The sequence below is a fragment of the Zosterops lateralis genome (assembly GCF_965231275.1).
Source record: "Zosterops lateralis genome assembly, chromosome: 1".
In the NCBI taxonomy this organism is placed as follows: Eukaryota; Metazoa; Chordata; class Aves; order Passeriformes; family Zosteropidae; genus Zosterops; species Zosterops lateralis.
In genome coordinates, this window is record NC_139762.1 from 68115526 (window position 1) to 68141264 (window position 25739).

At 39.2% G+C, this 25739-nt stretch overlaps 1 protein-coding gene across 3 annotated transcripts; it reads left to right on the forward strand.

The window, feature by feature from the left end:
- Positions 1-25739, forward strand: ECI2 (enoyl-CoA delta isomerase 2). Of its 3 annotated transcripts, XM_083857149.1 has the most exons (12): positions 44-129; positions 9919-9974; positions 10462-10651; positions 14419-14581; positions 15884-15982; positions 17674-17865; positions 18647-18716; positions 20058-20160; positions 21128-21248; positions 23326-23415; positions 24247-24390; positions 25208-25739. In XM_083857149.1, the coding sequence occupies exons 4-12, from the start codon at positions 14459-14461 to the stop codon at positions 25361-25363; spliced, it is 1098 nt and encodes a 365-aa protein (XP_083713275.1). In that variant the 5' UTR covers positions 44-129; positions 9919-9974; positions 10462-10651; positions 14419-14458; the 3' UTR covers positions 25364-25739. The 3 variants fall into 3 exon arrangements, with proteins under 3 accessions (XP_083713273.1, XP_083713274.1, XP_083713275.1); XM_083857148.1 differs by lacking the exon at positions 9919-9974 and having other exon boundaries at positions 16-129; XM_083857147.1 differs by lacking the exons at positions 9919-9974; positions 10462-10651 and having other exon boundaries at positions 1-129.

Below are 25739 nucleotides of genomic sequence, written 5' to 3' on the forward strand. Positions count from 1 at the left end.
GGGGCGGGGCTGGCGGCTGTGAGGGCGCTGCCGTCTCCTCCCCCGCCCGCCTTCCCTTCCCCTGGTTATGGCGGCCCCGGCCCTGACCTTCGTCCGGAGGCTGTGCTGGCGGCCGCCCTGCGGGACGAGGTGAGTGCCGAGCGCTGCGGGGCCCCTCACGGAGCGGGGTGGCTGTGCCAGGGCCGGGCAGCCCCCGCTGCTCCCGGGGTCCCGGCGGGCAGAGCCGTGCCCTGCCCGTGCCGCTGGATGGGCCGGGCTGCCCTTCCTTCCCTGGATGAGCCGGGCTGCTTTCCCTGGATGGCCCGGCCTTGTGCCCCGCGCCGCTCCCATCCCAGACAGGGGCAAGGCCGCTCTCTGATAAAATCGGGGCCCCTCCGGCCGTACCGACCACCCTGAGGTGTTTGAACACAGCGTGGGAGTGGGAAACAAACCTGTGTTCGATGCCTTCTTGAGGCGAATGTTTCACCACCAGAAAAAATGTTGGTTAGGCTGAGGGTGAGGTATCCAAAACTATGCTGAAAGGTGTAAAAGAGTGTGTGTGTTTGGGCCTTTTCTTGTTTTCTGTATTTTATTTTACCGGTCCCATAGATCATGTAATTATAAGTGGTTCGGGTTAGAAGGGACCTTAAAGTTCACCTAATTCCAGCTCTCCTGCCAGGAGCTGGGACACCTTTCACTGAACGGGTTACTCAGAACCCCCTCCAGCCTGGCCTTGACAAAACCAAGTTTAATTGTGTGTCCGCCTAATTGGGGCTTCTTGCTGAGACTGTTCTGGCTTTCCAAATAACCATGCGGTAACTTTTACACCTCCATTCATTACGTATTGCCTCTAAGCTGTTTCCAGGTGAAATGTCATGTGCAGGAGGAGCGTGTGCTGCAGCAGCTGTGCAGCTTCAGGGTTAGCTGGGCAGTGGAAAGCAGAAGGGATGGCTTCAGTTGCAATTACACTTGGAATTGTGTGAGATACATTGTTATTGAAAATGGCTAAATTGGGAATTCCACTATAAAGTTGCTTGTATATGAATAAGAATCACAAAGTATGCCAAGTCATAGAATTTCCTCTTCTAATCAAAAACAGCTTAATACTCAAGAAAAAGCAAGGTGTTAAGTATACTTGGCAAACAAGTTCCTAAATAGAATAGTTAAGCAGATATTGTCATACCAATAGATTTGAAGATGTGTGATACTCTGGTTGGTAATGACATTCAGATTTGACTGTTACAATGCACACTGTCATAAGTGAAATGCTTTTAATCAAGTATCCAAGAATGTCTGTTAGGCATGAATGTATCTTAACCAGAAGACATTTATGCATTATATTGTAATGTTTTTCACCCAAAGCTTTGTAAGGAATTATTTGAAGTAAGTACATGAACATCATATGATAGAGGGAGGAACAAAGAGAATTGTGTGACTTCTGCCTTCATTTAAAAAAAAAAACTCTCTAGGAAGCTTTCTCAGCTAAATATTATTAATTTAATTTAGCTAAGTTGTTACAATAAGAGTGAGGGAAAGCAGTTCTAAATTCAGAAAACACATAAAAGACTGGCCTGCTGATCATCATTAGGCTGGTGGAGTCAGATGTATTTGAAATGGCAAGTTTCTGTGTGAGACAGCAGTTCATACATCAGTATTAATAATGGGTTCATGTTTTTGGTATTTAATCAGATATAATAAAAATAGTGCAATTTTTCTAATGCTGGAGCACCAGAAAGGTGAGCTTTATTTTCTGTATTAGCAGTATGAAAGCAGAATTTTATCAAAGACACTGGCAACATTAGGAATTTAGGAAGCATTTTTTGCAGTCTAAACTTGGAAAAAGGAGTCATATCCTCAGAGCACTGAAAAAGAAAGAATTGTACAAATATAAAGGCAAAATGCAAGAGTTGCTCTTACTTTGTTTGGTTTGTTTGTTTTTCTAAGCAAGACATTCATAATTTTTTCAGACATGGAATTATGAGTTCCAGAGGCTCTTCTTGTCCTGCCCTGTTGCAAAATACAATAGTTCAAGTTTAAATTCATCTGAGGAGGGGTGGATGCTGACAAATGCACATTCAGAAGAGTCTTAATGCATTTGACATTCTTTGCATTCAGATCTTTCAGGTTGGAGGCCTCAAAACAGCACTGCTGTGAAGACATCCCTGCACTTAGGGCAGGTCAGACGACTGGGCACCAAGGGCTTGCTGCTGGGAAACTTCCATCTGTGTTATCCTTGTTTGGGGGGTTTCCTTTGGGCCAGTTACAGTCTGATCCCAGTGCTGAATGCCTGTCAGTGGCTGGAGGACACCTCCCAGTTTTATGTAGTCCAGAAGGGATCTGGCTTGTATGAGCCAAGCACAACCTGGGTGATCGAAACTAGCAGGAGTTCAGAGACTTTCTCCAAGAGCACTCTCCTGGTCAAACCAAGACAGTAACATAGGCACATCCAAACTTCCTAGTGTGTTCCTTGGGACAGGAATTTCAGAAACTTTAAAGGAGGTCCGATCTTGTCAAAGACCAATTTCCCATGAGCTGCTTTTTTATTTCTCAGAAAAGGCTTTTTCATGGGAGCAGTATTAAATGCTGGTCTTTAAGTAAAGTGAATTGAAAGCCAGTTAATTTTCTCTTACACTGTTGGCTTCTCCTTGCTTCTGTAGCAAGGTCTTGTTGGTCTCTCCCTGTGCCTGGAGTACTTCCTGCTCACAGTAAATCTCTATTGCAGTATCTGGTTTTCAGCTTGGGAAGCAGCAGTCTTAAGAGTTCAAGTTCACTTCCATCTGTCTCTTGAGCAGCATTCCAAATCTCTCTTGGCATCCCCTCATCATCTCATGACACAAAACATCTGGATGTTTACAGCCCACCCACATGGCAAGAGCTCAGGTGTTCCAGCACAATACACAACAGTCCTTATTCAGTGTCTGCAGGCTTTTAGCTGGGAGTTAATTGATCCTGCTCCCTGAATTGCTTACTCTTTGCTTGGTAGTGCAGTTGCATTTGTTGGTCATTATATCAAGCACCCTTTAAGAGATTTAAGGCAAAGGAGGACATTTTAACCCTTCCATCTTTTTCTTTACCTCTCTCTGACTGCAGACCTATAGAGCCACAGAAAAGAGCTATGGCTGTTTTCTGCCTTGCCTCCCACTAAGCCACTCAGATGTAAAGTCATGGGTCTTTAAGGCCCAGAGGTTTTGCTTTGCCATCAAACTGTGCTTTTGTGAGGGAGTTGCTCCACTGAGGCCAGAGGAAGAACTGATTTTTTGCAGCTGAGAGATTATTTCTTGCTTCATCAAAAGACTGTGCTCAGGGACCTCCTTTGATTAGATTTGAAGCAGTTCAGTATTCCAGGCCATTCTCTGAAAAGACTTCTTGATTGCTGTTAATGATGTATCACCTGCATCACAGGTTTTTGTTGGCTTGTTTTTAATATGTGAGGAGCACTTAAATACATGTTTCCACTGCTACAGACATGCAATAAGGTTTCCTGCATTTAGGACAACTGTGGACATGTAAGCCTTGCCTTATGGAAAAGCTCTTTGAGGCTACGCTGTCCTGGAGGTGACCAGTAAGTCTGGTGGTGTCCCCTTTTCCCTTCTGTTTCTTTTTTCCAGGTTTGGCCATGAGGACCTAATTGGCCTCAGAGTCTGCAAGGTGCATTAGTGCAGCCTGAAATACAGCACCAAAGAGGCACAGCTTTCAGAGTCAGAAACCAGAATGAAAGAGCCTGTGTAAGACAGCATCAGGGAGTAAAAAACATACTCCACATGGCCTCCCTGATGTAGGATCTGTGTTTTGTACTCTGGATAAGACACAACCTTTGTATATTGACACATTCCCGTGTCAGCGAGCCAAGATGCATTCCCATTCAACTGCTGGGGGGGGGGAGGGCGGGGGCGGGAAATTGGCAGGCAGATGTTCAGAAGGTTGCAGGACATCTGCTGCCTACACCTCACTGAGATCAGGAGGGAAACTAATGCACCTTGCTCAGCTCTTTGCTATTCCCTATCAAGCAACACCTTTTTCTGTGGCAGATTTCCATTTATCAGCTCTCTTTGTTTTGTGCTGGATTCAGTAGTGCTCAGGTACTCTGCTCTGCTCCTCCTGCTCAAGATAACCATGCTTATCTCTGCAAACTTCCCTTTGGTAGGTCAGATCTGTAGTTCTAGTTGGTGTTTATGATCTAAGTTATATCACTGACCCTTGAAAAGCCTCCAGAAAAGCAAGCAGAGCACCTATCTGCCTTGATTTTAAACCTGTTTTTTTCCCTAAGCTTAGTCTTTTCTGTCTTGGTGCAAGTCAATAGGAAGTTTAGAGAGCTCATCATACTTTCCTTACCTTTTAAGTAGTAATTTTTTTGTTTGTTCTATATATTAAAGAAAGCACCTTCTTTCCTTTCTTGAAACCTTGTGCCATTTGACTTTTACAGTAAGTTTTTGCAAAATACTGATAAAATCAGCTTCCCCTAGCATTTGTAAGGTAACTTTCAAAGTATCTCAGAAAAGTTCTTCATACCACCAAAAGAACTTGAATTTCTCTTTTTCTTTAAGGGACAGGATTCTGAAACATAGGAATTGGAATAAACTAATCCACTGTGTTTTGAATATTGGAATTGAATATTAGTCAAAGGAATGAACAACTAAATCTCTTAACGGGAGGCTTTCTCTGCAAATGCTCATGTTAATTGCAGGGGCTACTACGTCTTGTTTGCTCATGCTGGCTTAGCAGTACAACTTAAAAGACACAAGGTAGTGGTGAGATGATGGGATAGTTTTCCAGAAAAGTGTCTTGGTAAACTTCTGTCGTTATTTAAGCATACTCTTAAACTGTTTTGAATGGATATACACACAGCAGTTAAAATCAACAAAATGTAATCCAGAGCAACAAGCTGTTTGTAATTGAGCTGGATTTCACAGTTCCTAGCTAATATCAAGCCAAGCTGTCTGGAAGTCCTGAGGATGGATTGTCGTGGAACAACTTTCTGAACAATCCCAGTTCTCTAGGACTCTCTTCATATGTGAGATGCTCCATCTACGTTGTTCTTTTCTGGTCTCTTTCCAGTATGACCATGTCTCTTGTACTGTGGAATTTAGGACTGGATGCAGTAATCCAGGTGTGGCCTCACCAGTGTTGAGTAGAAGAGATTCCATTCTTAATTGTGAATAAAAATTATGTATTGTGGATTAGAAGTATTTTGTTGTATGGATTCTTTGGTGATTCTTTGGGCCTCCAGAAGAGTGGCTACTGTTTTTCTGGTGAGGTGTTCTAATAACACTTTTTCTGGTAGAAGAGGTGTAAGAGGTATGTAGCTGATAGAATAGCCAATAATTCTTGAATAATTTGGACCTTAGAAGCTAACCATTAAACAGGGTAATTTTTTAATTTCAAATACGCTGTCATTTCATACCATGATGCTCATGCTTGTAAAATGCTAAATGCTTCAAACATGCCAGTGTAGTCAGCCTGTTTCTGCAACAAAAGAATCTGTTTGGTTTTTTGTGTTGATATTCTTAATTGCCGGTATGATGTCAGATGAAACACACTTTTATTCAGAGGAAGAACTTCCAAGTTATATGGGTTGTCCACCTCTTTCCCAGATCAATAATTCTTCATGATCTCTGCAATGACAGCAGAAGCCCTTTTGACTCTGCTTGTGTTGCATCCCCAGTCATAACTGGCACAATTCAACACAGTCCTCTGACCTCTGTCTTGGGAGCTGCTGCTTTAGCTGCAGCCTTCCAAATGCTATAATTTAAGCTTTTTGCATTGTCTTAGTAAGACATGATGTGTGTAATCCCTTGGGATGTGTGTAATTTCCATTTCAAATTATGAGATTTTTGTTGAGTAAATTGCCCCAGGTCTTTAAAGGTGAGCTGTTGGTCTGTTTGATTCTGAATGCTGGAAATACTGACAAAACCAAGAGCAGTGTGCTACTTTGTGTTTAGACCTAAAGTGTTTAATTCTAAGCTGTCTGAAAGAGATCTAGATTTGGGCGGGATAAGCCATTGGCAAATACTGCTTTGTTACTGTTCGGTTCACTATTCTTTTTGTCCACTCTTATTGTATCTGGGTGTCATGGATTCAGGAGAGAAAGTAAGCCTCAGACAAAATTTTTGTTTCCTTTCACTGATTCAGCTGCACTATGAGGAGTGTCAGTGGGTGTTCTGATGTGGGTGGGAGCTGCAGGAGCTGGTTGTATCCTTGTCAAGAAACCTACCTATGTTGGCCATAAGCCATTATATATTAAAGTGTGTGTTTTCTTGCTTTCCCTGCGGCCAGCAAGATTTGTCCCTGCAAGCCAAATCAAAATGGCTTTTTCCTTTCTCCATTAGCAGCAAAATGATTTCGAGTATTTGCCCATAACTTTTTGTTAAGTCACCTTGGATAAGGATGTGTAAGGAGTGTGTTTGAGTTTGCTGCTCTCCAAATGCTGCAATAAACTCTCAGTGATTCCCAGCAAATGTCACATGTATGAGTATTGCAGCTCTATAGTTTTTATGCTAATGTTCTTATTTTTAACTTTGAACTGTGTTTCAGAGGATATCTGTCTATAAATCTTCCTGGTTTAGAGATGTATTACATGGACTGAGCGTGTTCAGGAGGTTCCATCATGATTTAGTCATTCGCCATGTCCAGTCAACTTAAGTCTGCTGGAAGGAGAGTTCATGTGGAGATTTCAGGAGATGATCCTAGTGTCCCTCCCAGCAGCTGTGATGAGAGCATAAATAAAATAAAACTGTGTGTGTATACAGAGCAGGAAGATCAGACCATTTTGTATCTCAGTGAATGGCAATCTAAAGCCTTCATTCTTTGCTATTCTTTAATATTGAAAAGGAAACTATCAAGCACAGCTGGGCCACTTGCACTAAACAATAGTGATTCAGCACTTCAATTTGCCAACAGACACATAATTATCCTCTAGTTTTTATATGTCAAAACAGTGTAGGAGTGTAAAACAGTAAAAGCTAATAAGGATTTATACACCAAACTTCTGTTTAGAACAACTCTTGAAACATTCTAATGTAAGGGGAAAATAATTTGACTTTCATTTCTTTCTCTTTGTTAAAGTAGCAGTAAGTAAATTGTTTATAGAGTATTTGAATGTTTTCTACCAGTTAGATACTCTGGAAATATGAGAACACTAGAAACATTCTTATTGCCTAATAGCAATAAATTTTAGTTACTCCACTGTGGTAAAGTGGGGCACTGCCAGGGACTGTGCTGGTGGAACAGAAAGGGATAGTTGTTTCCCTACATCTTGGGGATTTTTTTTAGGAAGGCTGGAGTTCTGTCTACTGAGTCATCAACTTGTTCATGGAGTTGCCATGGTTAATAAAACTTGATATCTCCCCAAATGAACCAAATACATTGACTGCCAGAGAATAACTTTGATGCTGATAAGACCCCATGGATGGAAGAGGGACTGTGAGCAACATGCAGGAACTCTGAGCAAACAGAACAGCATTGTAACCAGCAGCTATTAAACTAATTTATTAAATGCTTTTAACAAATTTGTTCTAACATGCTCTGGTCAGATCTGTTGTTATCTCAGCCTTTTGTGCCCCACATTGGGCATCAAAAAGGACTGTTGTAGTTTAACTCCAGCTGGAGTACTGTGCAGCCACTCGTCACCTCCTTCCTTACTCCACATTTCCCAGTATAAGAGAAGAAACTTGAAAGGACAGAGCTAGAAATAAAAACCTGAAGGATTTTGCCTTTATTAGTGTAAAAATTGTCAAGCTGAGGTTTCTTTTAATATTATAATGTCACTGCCTACTACACAACTCCTATTTGTAAGAAAACCTGTCTATACAACTTGAAGAGTGCTTTGCAGCTAAAAGTCTAACAGCAGCAGGCATCATTGATTTGATAGGCACACATGACAAAGTTATTCAGTAGCAAGAAAAGAAAAAAAAACACCAGTCTGAAAAGAATATATGGTGAGAAGTGTGTGTAGTTCCATGATCTGAATTTCTTTGGGAACAGCCAGTAATAAGATGGCATAAAGAAAGAAAGGTTTGCTTTTCTTCTGCACCTAGAAGAAACTACTCAGAATTTATCTGTAAATTTACTGTCTACACTCTCCACAGCTGTCTTTTTTTTTTTTTTTTTTTTTTTTTTTTTTTTTTCCCAACAGCAAAGGAGCAGTGGGTGTTCCAAACATGCCACAGGATGCTCAGTTTGCTTTAGCATTTTCAGGTGCCTCTTCTTTTCCCAGCTCAGGTCTAGTAGCTTGTATAGGGAGAATAACTGGATAGATATGGCAGAAATGAGCCCTCTCCACTTTAAGCAGTATGAGAAAAGCTCTTATATTGCTGTAGAAGTGCCCAGGCTATGTAAAAAATTTATGAGTCCTTAATGTTACATTATAATCTGTTTATTTTCACTAGGATATAACCAATGGCGTGATGAATGATAACTTGGGGAACCTGCAGATTAAAATTTTCTAATCATTTTTATGTTAACAGCATAGACAGTAGCTTCCTCTTGTCAGCAAGATAAAGTGAAGTAAAATTTTAAATTTACTATGTGCAGAAAATACTGCAAGTGAATATGGAAAATGATAAATATTTTCCTGGTTACCAAGGAAGCATGGTACTGCTAATGCTCTTCTCATTGTCATTATTTGGTAATTAAACTGCCTTTTTTTTAATCCTGTTAGAGATTCTGATATGAAGGCTTGATGGGCGGGTGGAATGAGAGAAGTTGCTGTGTCATGTTAAATTTTCTTTTTCAGGTGGTTCACTCATTTTCTCATGGTTACAGTTTAAATACAGGTTTCTATTCCTTTCTTGCTCCTCATTTCCTAACAGTTGCTACAATTGCCAGTGGTGACAAGTTTTCCCAGCAGCTCTGCTCCTGCGCCCCTCCATGTAGCTGAACTGATGATCCAAAGTTGCTATTCCTTCTCTAGATCCCTTTTCCGCTGCAGGGAGAAAAATCAGGATAATTTTAAGGGAGGATCAAAGTGAGAGAAATGCTGCTGAAAGAAGGGGAATGAAGCCTGAAACTGGTTGGAGTGGTACTGTCCAGGCATCAGCAGGCAAGGACCACCCCAGTGACCTTGGCAAGGGCGCACGTGTGATTCCTTGTGTGGATGGATGTGTCCCCACAGCAGAGGGACAGGGAGCAAGGAGATCTCATTTCATTGCTCTCCTCCTGTGTGACTTCACAGCAGCCTCTAAGAGCAGCACTTGCTGGTGCTGAGGCAGGTGAAGCTCTTGGGATATGTTTTAGGCTCCTGAACCTTGTAGAAAAATTGGAGGTTTGGCTGATACCTGCAAATCAGGTGTGGGTTGGGCTGGGAAATGTGTGCTGTCTCTTCTTTGCAGGGATTCAGGAGAAGCATGCAATCAGAAGCTTGTTTTAGGTTATAACCAAACACTGAGCACCTTGAGGTGTGTGGTAATTGATTGCTTTGTGTCATAACTTAAAAAAAACCCAAAAAACCTACTCATATAGCAGCAGCAAACCAGTATTTAACTTAATTTTCTCTTAAGATGGAAAGAACATGAGCAGAAATAGTGGCACTTTATGATGCTGTAAAACTCTTTGTGCGTGGGAAATGGCAAGGGGTGGTTGCTGTGCCCTTTGCTGTTCTGCATGAGGAACGTGTGGAAAGAGCAATGGGAAAAATGACAGCACCCTGAGATAGGGATCATGGCAAAGAAGGGATGTTGTACACATGATCTGAAGTATTACACATAATGGGCAAAAGATGTTGCAGGATTCATCCAAGTGACAGTTTAATGTGCTTCTTGCTTCTGTCTAGCAACACTTCCTGTTCTTTTTTTGCTTGTCTCCCTAAAGCTACTTAAAATAATGTAAAATGAGTGTTTCCCATTTCTGTCAGGAGTTTTAAACCTGTGTGTATCTAGCACCACCCACTGCTTTTTAATCCTAATAGGATTTTTAACTGCTTTTCTATGTGCTTTATTTTCCCAGAATCTACTAATGTTTAAAAGAAAACTTGTACTAAATAAATGGAAGATGGATTTCAGGTATATCCATCCCTTTCTTTTGCTGAGTGTGTCTGATGTTTCCTGTGCAAAGAGATCTTTTGACTTCTGTTCAGTCTTTATGAGGAAACTGCTATGTTGCTTTAAAAGTCAGAAAGTGTGCAGTCAATATTTTGCAAAACGTTTGCATTTTTAACTCTTTTAAAGTCCTTATGCAAGTGATTGAACTACACAGAAGTGAGAGGCCTGCCTTTAACAGGCTTTGCAGTCTTTTTGTGAATAATATAAACAGTGAGAAATTACTTTCAGTGTAATTGCAATCCTAAATTTAAGAGACATTTGAATATTTATCAGGATAAGAGACGTTTAAGTGAAGAGGTGAATAGGATGAATGATGAGCCTCCGAGATATCCTGAACAACTGACTGGCAACAAACCTGGTCTGAACCGAGGGAATAAATACAAAATGATTGTCAGCCTGGATGTTTCAGGTTCAGATAGTGATGCCCAGGATTTATTTCTTTTTTCAGAGTGTACAACTTGCGAAGTCCCCAGTGCCTGGTCTTGCAGGAGAGCACAGGCATTTGTCATGGACTCTGACTGCACTGCCAAGTTGTGACTCCTCTCGCTTCTGTCTCTCTGCTGGGAGTTGGCTTTTTCCCCAGCTGGGGGAGGTTGCCCAGCGCTCACCACTCTTCAGTGGGTGCCGCTACAGCAAAGGTAATTTGTAGCACTGGGGCAGTGGCAGCTAATTGGCCACAGGGTGCAAGGCAATATACAGGAATCTTTGTGAAGGAAATGATTTAGCTTTGTTGCAGTGAGTAGATGAGAAAGAGAAATACAGAGGGGCTTTTGATTGCCTTTCCTAGGCTTCTTTTTCTGCTTGGGTTAAAAGCTTGTATGTCAGGTTCCAGGCTCTCTGCCTGCCTTGCGTGGTTTCCATAAAGTCTTGTGAGGCTGCTGAAGTGTGGCATGGATTTGCTCAGTGACTAAGAAGGACTCAGTGTCACAGCAAGGGAGCAGCAGATGGAGGGAGCAAGTTGTTGCCCACCGTATGCGGCAGCCTCTCCTGTTCCTCTGTCCTTGGGACTGTGGGATGGCACCACTGTGCAGTGCCAGAGGTGGCAGCACTGCTGTGTGTGCTGAGAGGTGTCGAGTCATCTCCTCACTCTGTGTGATCTGTTGGGATCAGGGAGCTTTCTTATGCTGTTCATGTGTGCCTCTGAAGAAGGAAGTCCTGCCCAAGATGATTTAATTGTGAAATAATTTTTTCTTTGTGTTTTCATCCTTTGTTGTTATTTTAATAGAGAAATCATAGTAATCAGCTTAGCCTTGGCATGTCAAGAATTGATGAGCATCTCTGATGTACAAAGAAATGTCTGTAGAGATCAGAAGGCAGAGGGAATGGGGTGGATCATCAATGTCCTGCAGAGAATTGAGCTACAAGCAGCAAGGACGAATGAAAGATAAAAGGCCTTTTCTTAGAAACAGACTTTAATAAAAACCTTGATTGCACAATTTCCTATTACAAATCAGTAGGTAAGGAGGAAAAGAAGAATGAAAGATGAAGTATTTGAAGTGGACAGATAACAATTTTACCCAAGCATTTAACTAAGAAGTGAGAAGTGAATATAACCAAACAGCAAAGTTCCTCTGAGCCTGGACTTACTGAAGGATCATTCCAGTTTTCCCCAGCCAAATTTTTTTCATTCACTTAATTGTTTTCCCTTCCTCTTCTAACTTGTCTGCTTTGCATCCTTAATAAGGAAGAGAACTGTGACCTGCTAAATGCAAAGAAACTCAGACCAAACCAACCTTAACCAAAAATACCTGTGTGTACATGCCTTCAGACCAGCTGCTATGGCATCCTCCTCTCCCTAGCTGCTTCTCTTCAGCTTTTGTTAATTTATGATCATTATCAAATTGTATATAAAAGAGATTCTTAAAGCCTTTTTATGATACTGACCACAGCCAGGCTGGAATGAAATCCAGATTGTCAAACATGGTGTAAACCCAAATCTCCATTTTTAAACATGGGATCTACCTCAGTCACTGCCTAGACTGACAGGAAAATTTGTGGCAGATACACAGATCGTCTTGGGGACAGTAGCATTCTAGTAATTCCAAAGATGGCTAGCAAAATTGAAGGAAAAAAGCGCCAAACCAAAAGAAATACCTATTCTTCCTGCATTCACATTTCTTCTTCCTGTAAATATGACTTTAAAAACACGTTTGGGAATGGGAACTGAAAGTGATTGTTCTGGGACTCCAGGACTGACTAATGAAAGAGATCCAATGTTACAAAGCTTGTATCTTTATCCATTTAAATGCACTTTTTCCTGTTGAAGGTATTTTTTTGATGCTGGAAGTGGAGTCCACAGGTTAGCTAAATAACCTCCCAGCTATTTAAGGCATGAACTTGTTAAACTCTGGCAGAGTCTTCTGAACACACCAGCTTGAATGTTTGTTACAGTGGGAGTTGTTTACCTCATGTTTGTCTGGGTTCTGCTATCTGAATAAAGGCCTAGAGCTGATCAGCTTGAGTAAAAGGGCTTTCTGTTCTTGCAGCCTTTTCTGACAACCTATTCCGTTTTGTATTGTTCGGATAGATTTCTTCCTACTGGCATAAGATTTTGAAGCAAATTTTGAAATTCTTTCACTTTGAAAGAAATTTTTTGTGTAACAAAAAAAAAAAATTCATTCCATATCTGTCATTCAAACTTGGTATCCCCAAAATACCAGAACTTAGATTTTATTAACAAAGAAGGGCTGTAATAGGACATAAAACCAATAAGGCTTAAAAATATTTTTACAAGACATCATCTATCTACATAAAATGAAAGAGAAATAAAATTAATTGGGAGCAGTTCCCATTCTTCACATTTTCAGTCTGCAACTTTAAGGTCTTCAGCAGAAAATAAATTTTCTTTAGGAGATAAGACCAATGAGGATATTTTTGAGGTAGGCAGTAGAACATCTTTTAAATTCTCATTAGGCATGTATAAAAAGGCAGAATTTCCATGATTTTTAAATGATTGTACTGTAACTGAAATATTAACATTAAATAGATTAAGCATTCTATCAGTCTTCATTTGAGATACTCATTAATTTTTCAAATGAGACTGATTATAAAATCTATCATATATGATGTTCTAACATGACAGGTGTGTGTGTAAGTGAGAATAGGGAAAGTTGGGCCATTTTTCTTTTTATTAGAATAGAGAAGGAAGGTTCATACATAAACTGCAAACATTTTAAAGATAGGAAAAATGCTTAATGTATATTACAATTTAACAAAAAAAAAGCTGGAACAACATGCTTTTGCCCTCTTGACACAAATCAAAACTGTAAGATTTCTTGGCTTTTGATTCCCAACTTTACTGAAGTAAACCTGCTTCTACGAAGTATTAGAGAATTGGGTTAGGTTTGCTACTTTTGAGGGAAGTTTTGATGGAACTGCCCCTTTCTGCTGAGAAGTTGTTCTCCTGGAATATTTTGACTGCCCTTTTTTTTTTTCTCAAGTGTCTACAAGCCGGTTTACTAACCGTTCTTTTCCAGAGTACATTTCAAAATTGGTCTTTACTTGTGCTACCCTGAAAGGAGAACCAGACTTTCAAATTTAAATGTTTCTAACAAGAAGCATATGCACTTGAAAACAGCAGGAAGAGCAGACAAGCTCCATACTCATATTAATTCATGGACATAAAAAGCTGCTAATCATAGAACCATTTAGGTTGGAAAAGGCCTTTGAGATTATCAAGTCCAACCATTAACCCAGTACTGCTAAGTCCACCACTCAACCATGTCCCCAGATGCCACATAGACACATCTTTTAAATATCTCCTGGCATGGTGACTCCACCACTTCCCTGGGCAGCCTCTTCCAATTCCTGACCACCCATCTGGATATTAGGAAGACCTTTTTTGCCAATCTGAACTTCTGCTGGTGCAACTTGAAGCTGTTCCCTCTCATCCTGTCAGTTGTTACTTGTTACAGAAGAGACTGACCCCCCACCTGGCTGCAGCCTCCTTTCAGGCACTTGTAGAGAGTCACAAGGGTCCCTCTGAGCATCCTTTTCTCCAGACTAAAAAAACCCAGCTTCCTTAGCTGCTCCTCATAGGATTTGTGCTCTAGACCCTTTGCCAGCCTTGTTCCCTTCTTTGGACACATTCTAGATCCAAAATGTCTGTCTTGTAGTGAGGGGCCCAGAACTGAATGCATTATTCAAGGTGCTGAGTACAAGAGGATGAGATTTAAATAATTAATAAAAATTAATGATTTCCAAAGATTAATTATATCACAGCAAAAGCAGACTTCTAAAGCAACTTTCTCCTGACTTCTAATATCTTTCTTCTTGTTGTTTTGATTAGTGTTGTACGTGTTGTTTCACATTTACTTTAAATGTCTTGAAAAGCAATGTATTTGTTTCTCCTCTAGTCTTTCACAAAAATCAAGTAATGGGATTTTTCTTCCCCACTTACTCCCAGGCCACCACAAGCTGTTTGTGTTCCAGCGATTCACCTGCACATGACTGCAGCCACCATGCAGGTCAGCCAGAAGGATTTCCAAAAGGCTCAAGAACAGCTGAAGCTTTTGAAAAAGGATCCTGGGAATGAAACTAAGTTGAAACTCTATGCCCTGTTTAAACAGGTAGGCTTGACTTGATTTACTTTGTTTGGTAAGGAGCATTTATAACCTGAGGGGATGGATCTGTAAAATTTATTTAAAATACAGTCTGTGTATTGTGTGTTAACAGGCTCTTCATTTTATGTGCTCAAATTTTGTTCCTGAAATGTCAGCCCCTTAAAACACCAAAATTCGGAGGGAAGCCAAACCTGTTTTTCATGCTTTGAGTAGAAACCTTTATTCAAAGAAATAGAGCAAAATTACATCCATTGTGTTATGTCTTCCATATAACAATACTGATTCAGCTTTGCAAAATGGCTTATGCCTAGGAAAAAAAGAGTGGGCTGAATGCTTCCTCTTAAATTGCTTGTATCTATAGTCATCTGGGCCTGTAATATAATGGTGTTGACATTTGAAAATTGATTTCTGGGGTTTTTTTCCTCTCTCTCTCTCTCTCTTTTTTTTTTTTTTTTTTTTTTTTTTTTTTTTTTTTAAGTATGATCATTGTAGGTTTTGTTTGGGGTTTTTTTGTTTGTTTATTTTGAATTCAAGGAACTGTTCCTCCACAGTTTGAGTGAAGGTTATTCTTTACCATAGCATGAAAGGAGACCTTTGCAGAAAGAGCTTTATGTCCATAGCAGGGCTCGTATTGGTATTTTGAGAAGTACTTGTAGATCAGTATTGACTGCAGGGTCAGTACAGGCTGTGACTTGTTATGTTGAGAAAGGCAATGAGTAACTCATTAAAAAACCCCTTAAAGACAGCTGATAGTTCCAGTAGCTTTATTGATTAATAATAATGAGCTCATAATTTTTTTTTCCTGCCTTCCATTTGAAATATTTCTTTCCAATAGTTTATTTTTCTTCAGGAAAATGGATCATAGAATACTTCAGGATAGCTCAGACTCTTGCAGTTCAGCTGGTCCAGTACTCTTGCTCATAGCAGGGCCAACTTTGAAGTAAGATCCAAATTATTAGATCCTCTTCAATGATGTCTTCACACAGTTAACAAGCCTTTAACATTCTTTATAAATATAAAATTTCCACAGTTCTTGAGGCAGGAGAACTTAACATGCATGGGTGTTTTGGAAAACAGTCATATTGGTTAGGTGCTTCTGGAAGCCCAATGCAATATTAGAAATAGCAGACACTGAAAACTTCATGGTATGTGACCTGTCAGAATATTGTCCAATCAGTATTCCTTCTCTCTCAGTGTTGAATTCTGTGTCCTGATCAGATAAGTATTCAGAACAGTCATCATCTTTTCTACCAAATCATCTGAACTTTAATGAAAGGTTTAAATAAGTCTGTTTCTCTCTCTTTTCAGGCCACTGAAGGTCCCTGCAATGCCCCAAAACCAGGTATGCTGGACTTTGTCAAGAAAGCCAAGTGGGATGCATGGAACTCTCTTGGCAGTTTGTCTCAGGTGACAAAACCCATTATTTCACGTAGATACTTTGTAGATTACTCTACCTTGAAGTGCCTGGTGTTTAAATGGATGACTGACGACTAAAAATATTACATGCCAGTTGAGCATCTCTGCTTGAGCCATCAAAATATTTCCTACTGTATTCCTCAATTACTTCACTGCTTCAGTGTTTTGAGATTTTTTTTTTAGTGTTTGAACCTAGTTCTGCATTATTGCTGCCAGCTTGTATCTGTGTAAGAGATCTTATATGGTGACTTCTGATGAAAATAGTGGGTTTTTGCATTATAGTCCATTCTGCTCTTCTCTTTAAGAAAGATGGATTGATCTTATCAGTTCTTACAACAAAACACGAATCTTTGAATTCAGCATATTCATAACTTTGCCATTTTAAAAAGTCAGTTCCTTATGCTGTTGACTAAAAGACTAGAAAAAATGATATATTGAGATCCTCTCTTCATTCCTTCTTTCTCAATACATCTTGATATTTTTAGTATCTTTCATAACCTTTAGAGAAGTCAAGTGAATCAAGCAGGGAGAATAAAGATGCAGAGATACATAGGCATTCCTTTTTCACGCAGGCTTTAGTAAGTCTGACTGCATAGAGCTGCCATGGTTTCCTCAGCTGCTATTAAATGAAGGAAACAAGCTTTTCAAATCAGCTGTGTCAGTGCTGCATTAAGCTTGCTGCTCAGTAATAGCTGCTGAGCTCAGTCAAAAAGATTCTTTAATATAGAGGAAGGGGATTGTATTTTTCTTTTTTTTTTTTTTTTTAAGAAAACACGGTTGCATAATTTCATGAATAGAAGGTATTGTTCTGCTTTGAGTTGTTTGGGGTGCATTTGTATCATTTGTTCAGTTTGGGATTTTAGGGTTATTTTTGAGATAGGAGCTTTTAGGAGTAGTCAAGAAATACTTAAGGAAAAGAATCAGATCCTCAAGTTAGAGTGGATAATGGATAGACAATTCCATGTGCTACTCATAATGGATTATGGAATTGTTCAAAGTGTATTATCATTTCAAGCCAATAAGTTGTAACAACCAAGTACTTAATTTTTTTTTTTAAATCGCTAGGGATTTAAAAAATCCATCCTGCTAGGGAGACAGGATTCTTTAGGCTTCTGTGTGTCGTGTTAGTGCTAAATGAAAACTATTGTCTTCAAGCAATTTTAAAATGCCATAAGGTCCATTTCAGTGCTCTTATTTTTAGCAACACATATTCTAAAATAAAAACTTTTGTTGGAGAAATGTCTGACTGGAAAGGAGAAACAAAGGATCCATAGAAACGTGTAAATGCTGGGAATATCACAAAGGTCTCTCTGGTAATCCTAATCGTGGATGGGGGCACTCTTCCAGCAAAATAAATGTCATCATCCCAGCATCTGTGTACTTTTATTTTGTGAATCTATTGCTGTTGCTTTTAAGGTGACTTGAAGCATGTTCTGCAGTGCTCAAATACAGCATGTTCCCTTCCTCTCCCCCCTAACTGGAATATATTATAATGGAGATTTTAATTTCCTTTTGTCCTGAAGCAGTCACCTTCCCCTCCCCCTCCACCCAGGTACCCATTTTATTAGTACTGTAACTGATTTCCATTTTAGCTTTTCATAATCTTTTGTGTGTTATTTTCTTCTGACTTTTCTTTTGATTTTTATTCTTCCCCAGTTTTAATTTCTTTTCTTTTGTTGCAGGATGATGCCAGACAGAAATATACTGACCTTGTCTCAAGTCTGGTCTCTGCAGAATCTGCTAGCCAGAAGAAAGAGGCTTCTCCAGAAGAGGGCAGACATGATGGCTATGAAACATTAATAGTTACTACCAAAAACAATATCACAAAGATAATGTTTAACCGACCTGATAGGAAAAATGCCATCAACCATCAGGTAAGGAAATGAACTTGGGAGGATTAATAATTTTTTTCTTTTTGGACAAGCTACTTGAATCTTTAAAGAATCTTTACTATGGGTTCAACAGAACTGGCTGAAGCATGGTGGTCTGAACTTTGTGAAGGATCCAACAACAACCTAAGGAATAAATATCCAGTACAAAATAAAATCATTCAGCTAAAATTAGGCTTTTCTGTGTCTCTTGATTTCTTCTACATTAAATTAAAATGGCAAACTGCAGGAAGACTGGCCTGTATTTGGGTGCAAGATTTGACTGCCCTGTTGGATATAACAGAGCATTTGTGCAGCCTTTGGCTCAGCACTGCTGCATGTATGTGTAGGTGATCTTCTGTTTCCCACAGTTATCCTCATGAGTAAGTCTGTCCTGTTGGAAGCATCACAATCATCCTGACTGGCAGCTGCAGAGATACCAGAGCAGGGTCTTCACCCCACTGCTGCTAATTCTTTAGTATGTTATTTTGTCCACTTAAAGTGCTGTATTGAAATTAGCTGTTTTCATGTCAATGCTTGTTTTCCCAAAGGACCTTGTTTTGTCCTTTAGGTTTGCACTGCAAGTTTTGAGTATTGCAAGCATGTATCTTTATGGTCAGAAGTACTTCATGTGTAATACCAAACTTTCCATGCATGACTAATTTTTTAGTACTTAAAAGCATTATAGCCAATTTGTCTCTTGAGTTCCTTGTTGTCAGTGTCAGTCTCATTTTTATGTTCTTTTGCAGCATCACATTTATACTTTGTTGGTTTTCCTTTTATGCAGATGTACAGAGAAATTATCAAAGCACTTGAAGAAGCTGGAAAAAATGATTCTACCATAGCAGTTATTACTGGTATGTTTTATATTATACCAAGGTATAGTACTGACATGAAATACCTACCTGTGTTTAGACTAAGCTAAAATTAAGTGGTCTATTATAGACCAAAGATTTTCCAAAGTGTTTTGGCAGATTGTCTTCAAGCTGGTGTTTTAAATTCTTAAGCAAGCTTGCTGTTACATCAAAACATCTTTCTCAGCTGAGAAGGTGGACATAGAATACTCCTAAGGGCTTTTTAACTTTTGAGTAGCTGCCTGTCTAGAAAAATGTCAGAAATCATCACAGAAAAGGGTCTTTTTAGGAAATTAGCCAAAACTTGAGTTTTGCTGGCAGCTGAGTAGTGTGAATCCAGAGTGAATTTGGGCTTGAACCTGTTTACACTGAGGTAATTGCTTGCAAATTATTCTCTCTGTCTGCTTTACCAACACCTGGTTCCCATTCCCTGGATGCTGGATTTCCTTTCTGTAGCAATGACTTATCTTAAAAGATAAGAAAGGCGATTCACACAACTGAAGCTGGAAAGTCTAACACATTACATAGCTGTGAGTCAACAGCAAACACCTCTGCAAAACCTTTCTGTTCCTTTTCACAGTGAATAAGAGCACTGCAGTGTAAAGCAGATCCCATCCTCTGAATGTCCTCATGAAACATAGGGTGATTTAGGAAATTGAGTCATGCAGTCAGCTTTTAAATGCTTCTTGCTTTTTTTGGTGGTGCCTCAAACTGACTTACACACGGAATTCCAGCTTATCTGTTTCATACTGAAGAATCCATCTTCCAGTACGGTGATGTCCATGCAGTGCTGTCAGTTTCATCCTTAGACTGCTATGCCTTTTTCTAAATAGATGATAAAAAATGTGAAACTCTACCACATATTAAATAGGTTATTCTGTCTACTTTTGATTTCTTCATCAGTTTTTGAAAGTGGTGGAGGGAGATGCATCAACTTACATTTCCTTTGTCCTGTTAAAAAAAAAAAAGTTTCTTGCATCTATTGTTTGAATGGTTGCAAATTGACAGAAAAGAAACCCTGAGGAAGTGTGCAGGGAAAGAAATAAAACATTTTTTACATCTGACAGTTAGAGAAAAAAAAAAGAAAATTAATTTTCCCATCAAATATTTCACAGTTAACGTTCTTTGGCTTTTTACTGATTTTTTTTTTCAATTGACAGTCAAAGCTTACTTTTAAACCCTAGATGTCCTTTAAGATAGTGTGTATACTTTGAGAAAAATCCCTCTAATTACCTAATGTTATTAGACACTCAGGATGAAATTCTTTTGTAAATGTAATAAATCAAAGCTTCTCTTTCCTACTCAGAAACCATTGGTGCATTTACTCCTATGTGTTCTCTGCAGGAAATGGAGACTACTATAGTAGTGGAAATGATCTGAGTAATTTCACTAATGTCCAGCCTGGTGACATGAAGAAGATGGCAGAAGATGGAGCAGTATTACTCAGGTAGAACATCTTGGTTTCATATATGCACAAGTTACTGTAATGGGAAAAATGCAATTTGCAGGCAGTGTTAGAAAACACAGCAGCAGAGACCCAGTTACGCTACAGTTCATCTATTTAGGTGACTGTGTCTAAGGGCTCACCATGTGCATAAACACAAAGATCACGTGGGAGGAAGTGGTATTAATTGTATGAAGTAAATAAATTAGTATTAGAAATCTTTTTAAGTACAGTGATGCTTAAGACTTGATTTCCTTGTTTAGTCCCCGAAGTACATACAAGTATAATGACAAAAGCATTGTTTTAACTGAATATGAAAAAATTGTGGGGTTTTTGAAATCCAGCAGTGTCTACAGTAGCAGGAAATGTCAAAATACCTTTACTGACAGAGTTCTTTGAACAGAGACAGGTGTAATTTTGTTCAAAATTGCCCACTAATTCTGGGATCTTGGTTCTGCCTTTTTCATTTACCCATTAATTGAATTTATTTTCTAAGCCCAAGTAGATCAGGGATATCATCTCACGTAAGTGTCTGTTTCTTTTTTTCCCTTACTTCCCACTTGCCATTGGTGGAAACTGCAGAACAGAGTCTGTGAATGGAATTGCTATCCCATGGGTGGAGTTGGGATGGATGTGTAGCCAGAGGGCTCTTGTCAGTGAGCTGTATTCAGCAACTAGAGCTGAAGAGGAAAACACTTCCATAACTTGATCACAGGAACTAGGAAAGATCTGCTGACATGTACATGTTTGATTCTTAGTTGCTAAGGAAATGCAGCTGTTTCAAATGGTTCTTATTTTGTCAGAATTCATTTCTGAAAGGCTCAAAACCCATACATTACATGTTTCTATCTAGCTCATGGGTTTGTTACAAAGTGTCTAATTACGTGTTTTGCAATTTGTTTACATTGGATGAAAAACACTTGAGATGTGTCTTTTACATCTTGCATCTTCTGTTTTCCCTTCTCTCTAGAGACTTTGTGGGTCATTTTATTGATTTTCCTAAACCACTGATTGCAGTGGTAAATGGCCCAGCTATTGGAATCTGTGTAACTGTCCTTGGTTTGTGTGACCTTGTCTATGCTTCTGACAGGGTAAGTACATCATGTGGCCCATCCCAAGACAGTCTTAAAGTCTTATTTTGCATAAAATCTTGTTTGATTTGGGATAATCTGAAAGAAAGGAACGCTTCAGAGCAGTGCTTGTATATCACATCAAGGAATCCCTGCCTATACTAACCAGCACAGGGGTGCATCAGCCAGTGGTTAACATGCGTGGAATTTCCTGTGCTGTAGTTATGCTTATCAAGCTTAGAGGCTCTTTTCTAAGAGCCTCTCTTCTAAGCTGGTGTGAAATGATATTTGTAAGGCCCCTTTTAGGTGTGGAAGGGTGAGTAAAAGTTTATTATTGAATGGAAAGTCAGTAACTGGCTGAAGTAATTCATTACAGATCACTGGTGATTGTATCACTCCTGACATACGCTTCTTTAATGTGCATGATTTATTCAGTCAATCATGGCCCATAGATCTCTTTTTTTACTAGAAAAATGTTGGCTTCTCCTCTTTCACCCCTCTCATCTGATCTTTTTTTGTCACAGGGTGAAACTATTTTTACTTGTTCCTCAGTTTAAAGAACAGTCTATATTCATCCTCCCTTGGAATAACTTTAGCCATCAGTGTATGTAGCCTATTAGATACATCTCAGGTTTACCTTCTCTTCTCAGTCTTTTCCTTTGTTTGAGCTGAACAGCTGCTAATTGTTCAGCTTTTCCTCATGGTCTGCAATCACATTCCTCAGGACTCCTTCCATTTGCTCTGTGTCTCTTTAAGCATAGTGGTACAAGCTGGACACATCAGTTCATGTCGTACTGATGTGAAATGGAGCAGAACTTCTCCACATTCTGCAGGCTGTATTTCTGATTTGACATCCCACTGTGTTGATTTACATACTTGTGATCTGATCTAAAACCTGGATCCCTTACTGCAAAGATGCAGTATAAGAGTTTTCCCTTTTGTATATCACATGCTACATACCAAGTTGTTACTGATGAACTTGAATTTGTCCATCAGTAGTATCTTCTTACTCATGCCTCTCCATTTGATTAAGACTATTTGGAAGTCTGGTCACTGGCCCTCGGGATATCATCTCCTTATAGCCATGAGTTAGTATAGATTTAGTTGAAGTTTAATCCAAATACTCATTAAATGTTTTGTCCTGTTAACATTATCCTTCTTTCTTGAATGGCTTGAAATTCAAACATGAACTTCGTTTTATTGGTTGTATATATAATCATTGATAAATGCATCTTAATTTTGCCTTGTGTTTGTTTTTTTTTTTTTTTTTTAATCTCTGCATGTTTATATTAGTTGCATACTCATTGTCTGACATAGTTATTACTTTCTGTGCATCTGTGTTTAAAGTCCATGGCAAGCTCATTATTTAGAGTCTGCTAGTATCTTCCTGCCTGCACTGGGACAGCTTTTGCTTGAACCTTTGGCAACAGTTCTTGGAGGATTTCTATAGGATTTAACCTGGCCTTTCACTTAGATTATCCTTTGTGACAATTTTCCTATTACCTTCAAGTTTACTGAAGCCTTCTCAAAGTTGATTGTTCTCTGTTCTAACAGAATGTTCACTGTTCAGTTCTAACTTGCAATTATGGTATTATTTTGTAAGATTCCTTGCTGCATTTCTGGCACAGGCTCTTTTTAGATTTGCTTAAAATTTAGCAAAAGAAGATTCAGGGACTTGAATTTTTCAGGAAAAGAATAAACTTGGTGAGCCTTCAGAAAGGCAAAAATCCTTTTTGCCTCCTAAGTTATTTGGAATATGTATTTAATAACTTTTAAGGCAAATGTGTATGAACATCCTTTCTGTAAAGATTTTGTACATACACATTAGTTTCTCTAGGTGCTGCAGTCAAATAATATAACTTCATCCATAGGGTTGTTGGATGTGGGAATGAAATTACACAAATTCAGCTCTGGGGTGCATTGAGATGATGAAACAATGTTACCAGATGGTATTTGAAGCCTATTATGGTAATAGTTCAGATGTGTTTGGTGAACTCTGTCTCAGTAGAAGATTTAAAATGAAAGTTAAATCCTAATACTTCAATTCCATGTTCGGATGGAAGGTTTCCTTTATTTTGTTCTTTTTCTTTTTTTCCAGGCTACGTTTCACAGCCCATTTAGTCAACTTGGGCAGAGCCCAGAAGGATGTTCCTCTTACCTGTTTCCAAAACTGATGGGCCTAGCCAAGGTAAGAATGTCTGCACTGCCTGTGGGATCATCTGACCTTTGTATGTTGGTATCCTCTGACTGTGGGGGCAAGTGTGGTCTTTTGTCCATACTCTTAATTTCTCTGTCTATTCTAGATATAAGGAAACTAAATAATAGTTTAAGAAAAAAAAAATTAGGAGACAGCAGAATTAATTTATTTTTTTTCTCAGAACAACATAAATATTTTTTGCTTCTTTTGATATCCCACAGAAAAAAATTTGGGTAGTTTCAAATAGTTATCTGATATTTCATCCATTAATATAATGTATTTTTTTGAGCAGGATTTAAATCTATAAAGAGCAGAGCAAGTGCTTCATAGACATCCAAGTACCAAGAGTAGTCTGTTCAGTGAGACACAGCCTGCCAGTACATGTTCTAGAAATCTTGGAGTCACTGCAAAAGTGAACAAACACATTTGTGATGAGGTAATTTCAGATTGCAACCTTGGAGCTCTGCTCAAAAAGACATGTACAGTCCTAGTGAACAGCAGTATCTGTAGGCCAGTCCCTAGTGATGAAGCCCAGGGATTGATTCTGGGTGTGAAACTTTCTCAACCTCTTCATTGTGGCCTGGATGATGGGACTGACTACCCTGCTTGAGCAGGGCCTTTGAAGTAGATAGTATCTGGAGGTTCCTTAATAATAGCAATAATAATAATAATTATCATCATCATCTATTCTGTGTTCTTTTCAGAGGGCAAATATTAACAAGCAAGAGAGTAAAATGAATGTGATGTGGAAGCATGCAGCTTCCCTGTCAGATAACTCAAGTCTTGTGTCTTGTTGAATCACACTTTATTTTTTTTATATAGGCAAGTGAGATGTTGCTTTTCAATAAAAAGCTGACTGCAGCAGAAGCCTGTGCCCAGGGACTTGTGACTGAAGTCTTCCCTGACAGCAGTTTTCAGAAGGAAGTTTGGGCAAGATTAGAAGCTTATGCAAGCCTCCCCAAAAATGTCAGTATTTTTAATTTTTCTCCACCTTGTAAGCCTGTAGCGTTCCCAAGTCTTCTGCCAGACCTGTCCTATCACTTGGTTTCACTTTGTCCTTGATCGAAATAATGAGGCTCAGTATATTTTCCTTCAAGCACAGATCTCTCCCTCTGCTGCTGGGAAACAGATCCTTCTACTCTGTCTGCATCTAAGACAGTGCACTGTCCACAGAGATGCAGTAGTTGAAAATCCTTACAAATTAACTGATCAGTCCACCCGTGCAGTGTCTCTCACTCTGTGAGTGCCTTGGGTGGCTTCTCTTAGGTTTTTACTTTGGCAATATTTTTTATTGAAGAATCTTACCACTGGTTTTGCAGTATTATTACAGTATGTGCACTCTAGGTACTCAAGGTGACACTGGGTGGCTTTAACTTTTGCTGCACTCAGCAAAATCCTGCTACCTAGTTTAGGATCTGTAAGACTGCTGGAGCTGTGGTGGTCTTGTGTTACCTTGGACAGGAGGAGGCAGCTGTGCCAGCTGCTGATAATGTGGGTGGCATTTGACACAGCAGACAGTTTGAATGGGTTTTGTTTCTTTTGCCCATCTACTCTGATTATGAGCACTTTGGGGACTGCTGGTTTGCTTCCCATGAGCCTTCACCTTATGAGCAGTCTGGGGAATTAAATGCAAGAAATACTTCCAGCAAAAAGGTTGACTAAAGTCTGAGAGATCTGATGTTAATGCAGTTGGGTTAGGATTTCAGTGGGGTTTTGTATTATTTCCTGAAGCATTAAAGTATAGAAAACTTATCTTCCTAATGTTCCACTCTTTCTCCTCCAGTCCTTGGCAGTGTCCAAGCAGCTGTTACGAAGTATGGAAAAGGAGAAGCTCCATGCAGTCAACAGCAGAGAGTGTGAAGTGCTGAAAGAGAGGTGGTTGTCTGATGAATGTATAAATGCTATTGTCAGCTTCTTCCAGAAGAAATCAAAACTCTGATCTTCATCAACAGAGTAATTCACCATCTGGCAGTAGCCTAATCTGCCCTCATCATTAATTTTCTCTTCAAATATTAATTTTTATACCTTTTCATGTGGTATATCTCTGTTATGAGTACTCAATTAAACCTGGTTCCCAAAATTAATACTGTTATGTGCCTTGGATCCATTATGGATATTTAGGCTGGGGAAAAAAGTTTATTATTCTGTAGGCGTCAGTGATGTTTCTAAATAATACTAAAGCAGATTGTCTTCCAAAAGAGCCAAGAGATTCTATAGCACTCTATTTTGATAGCTCTTCAATAAATACCTTTTAATTTGTCTGTGGGGAAAGAAATACTGTATTAATGAAAAAATAAATAGAAATATTTAATTAC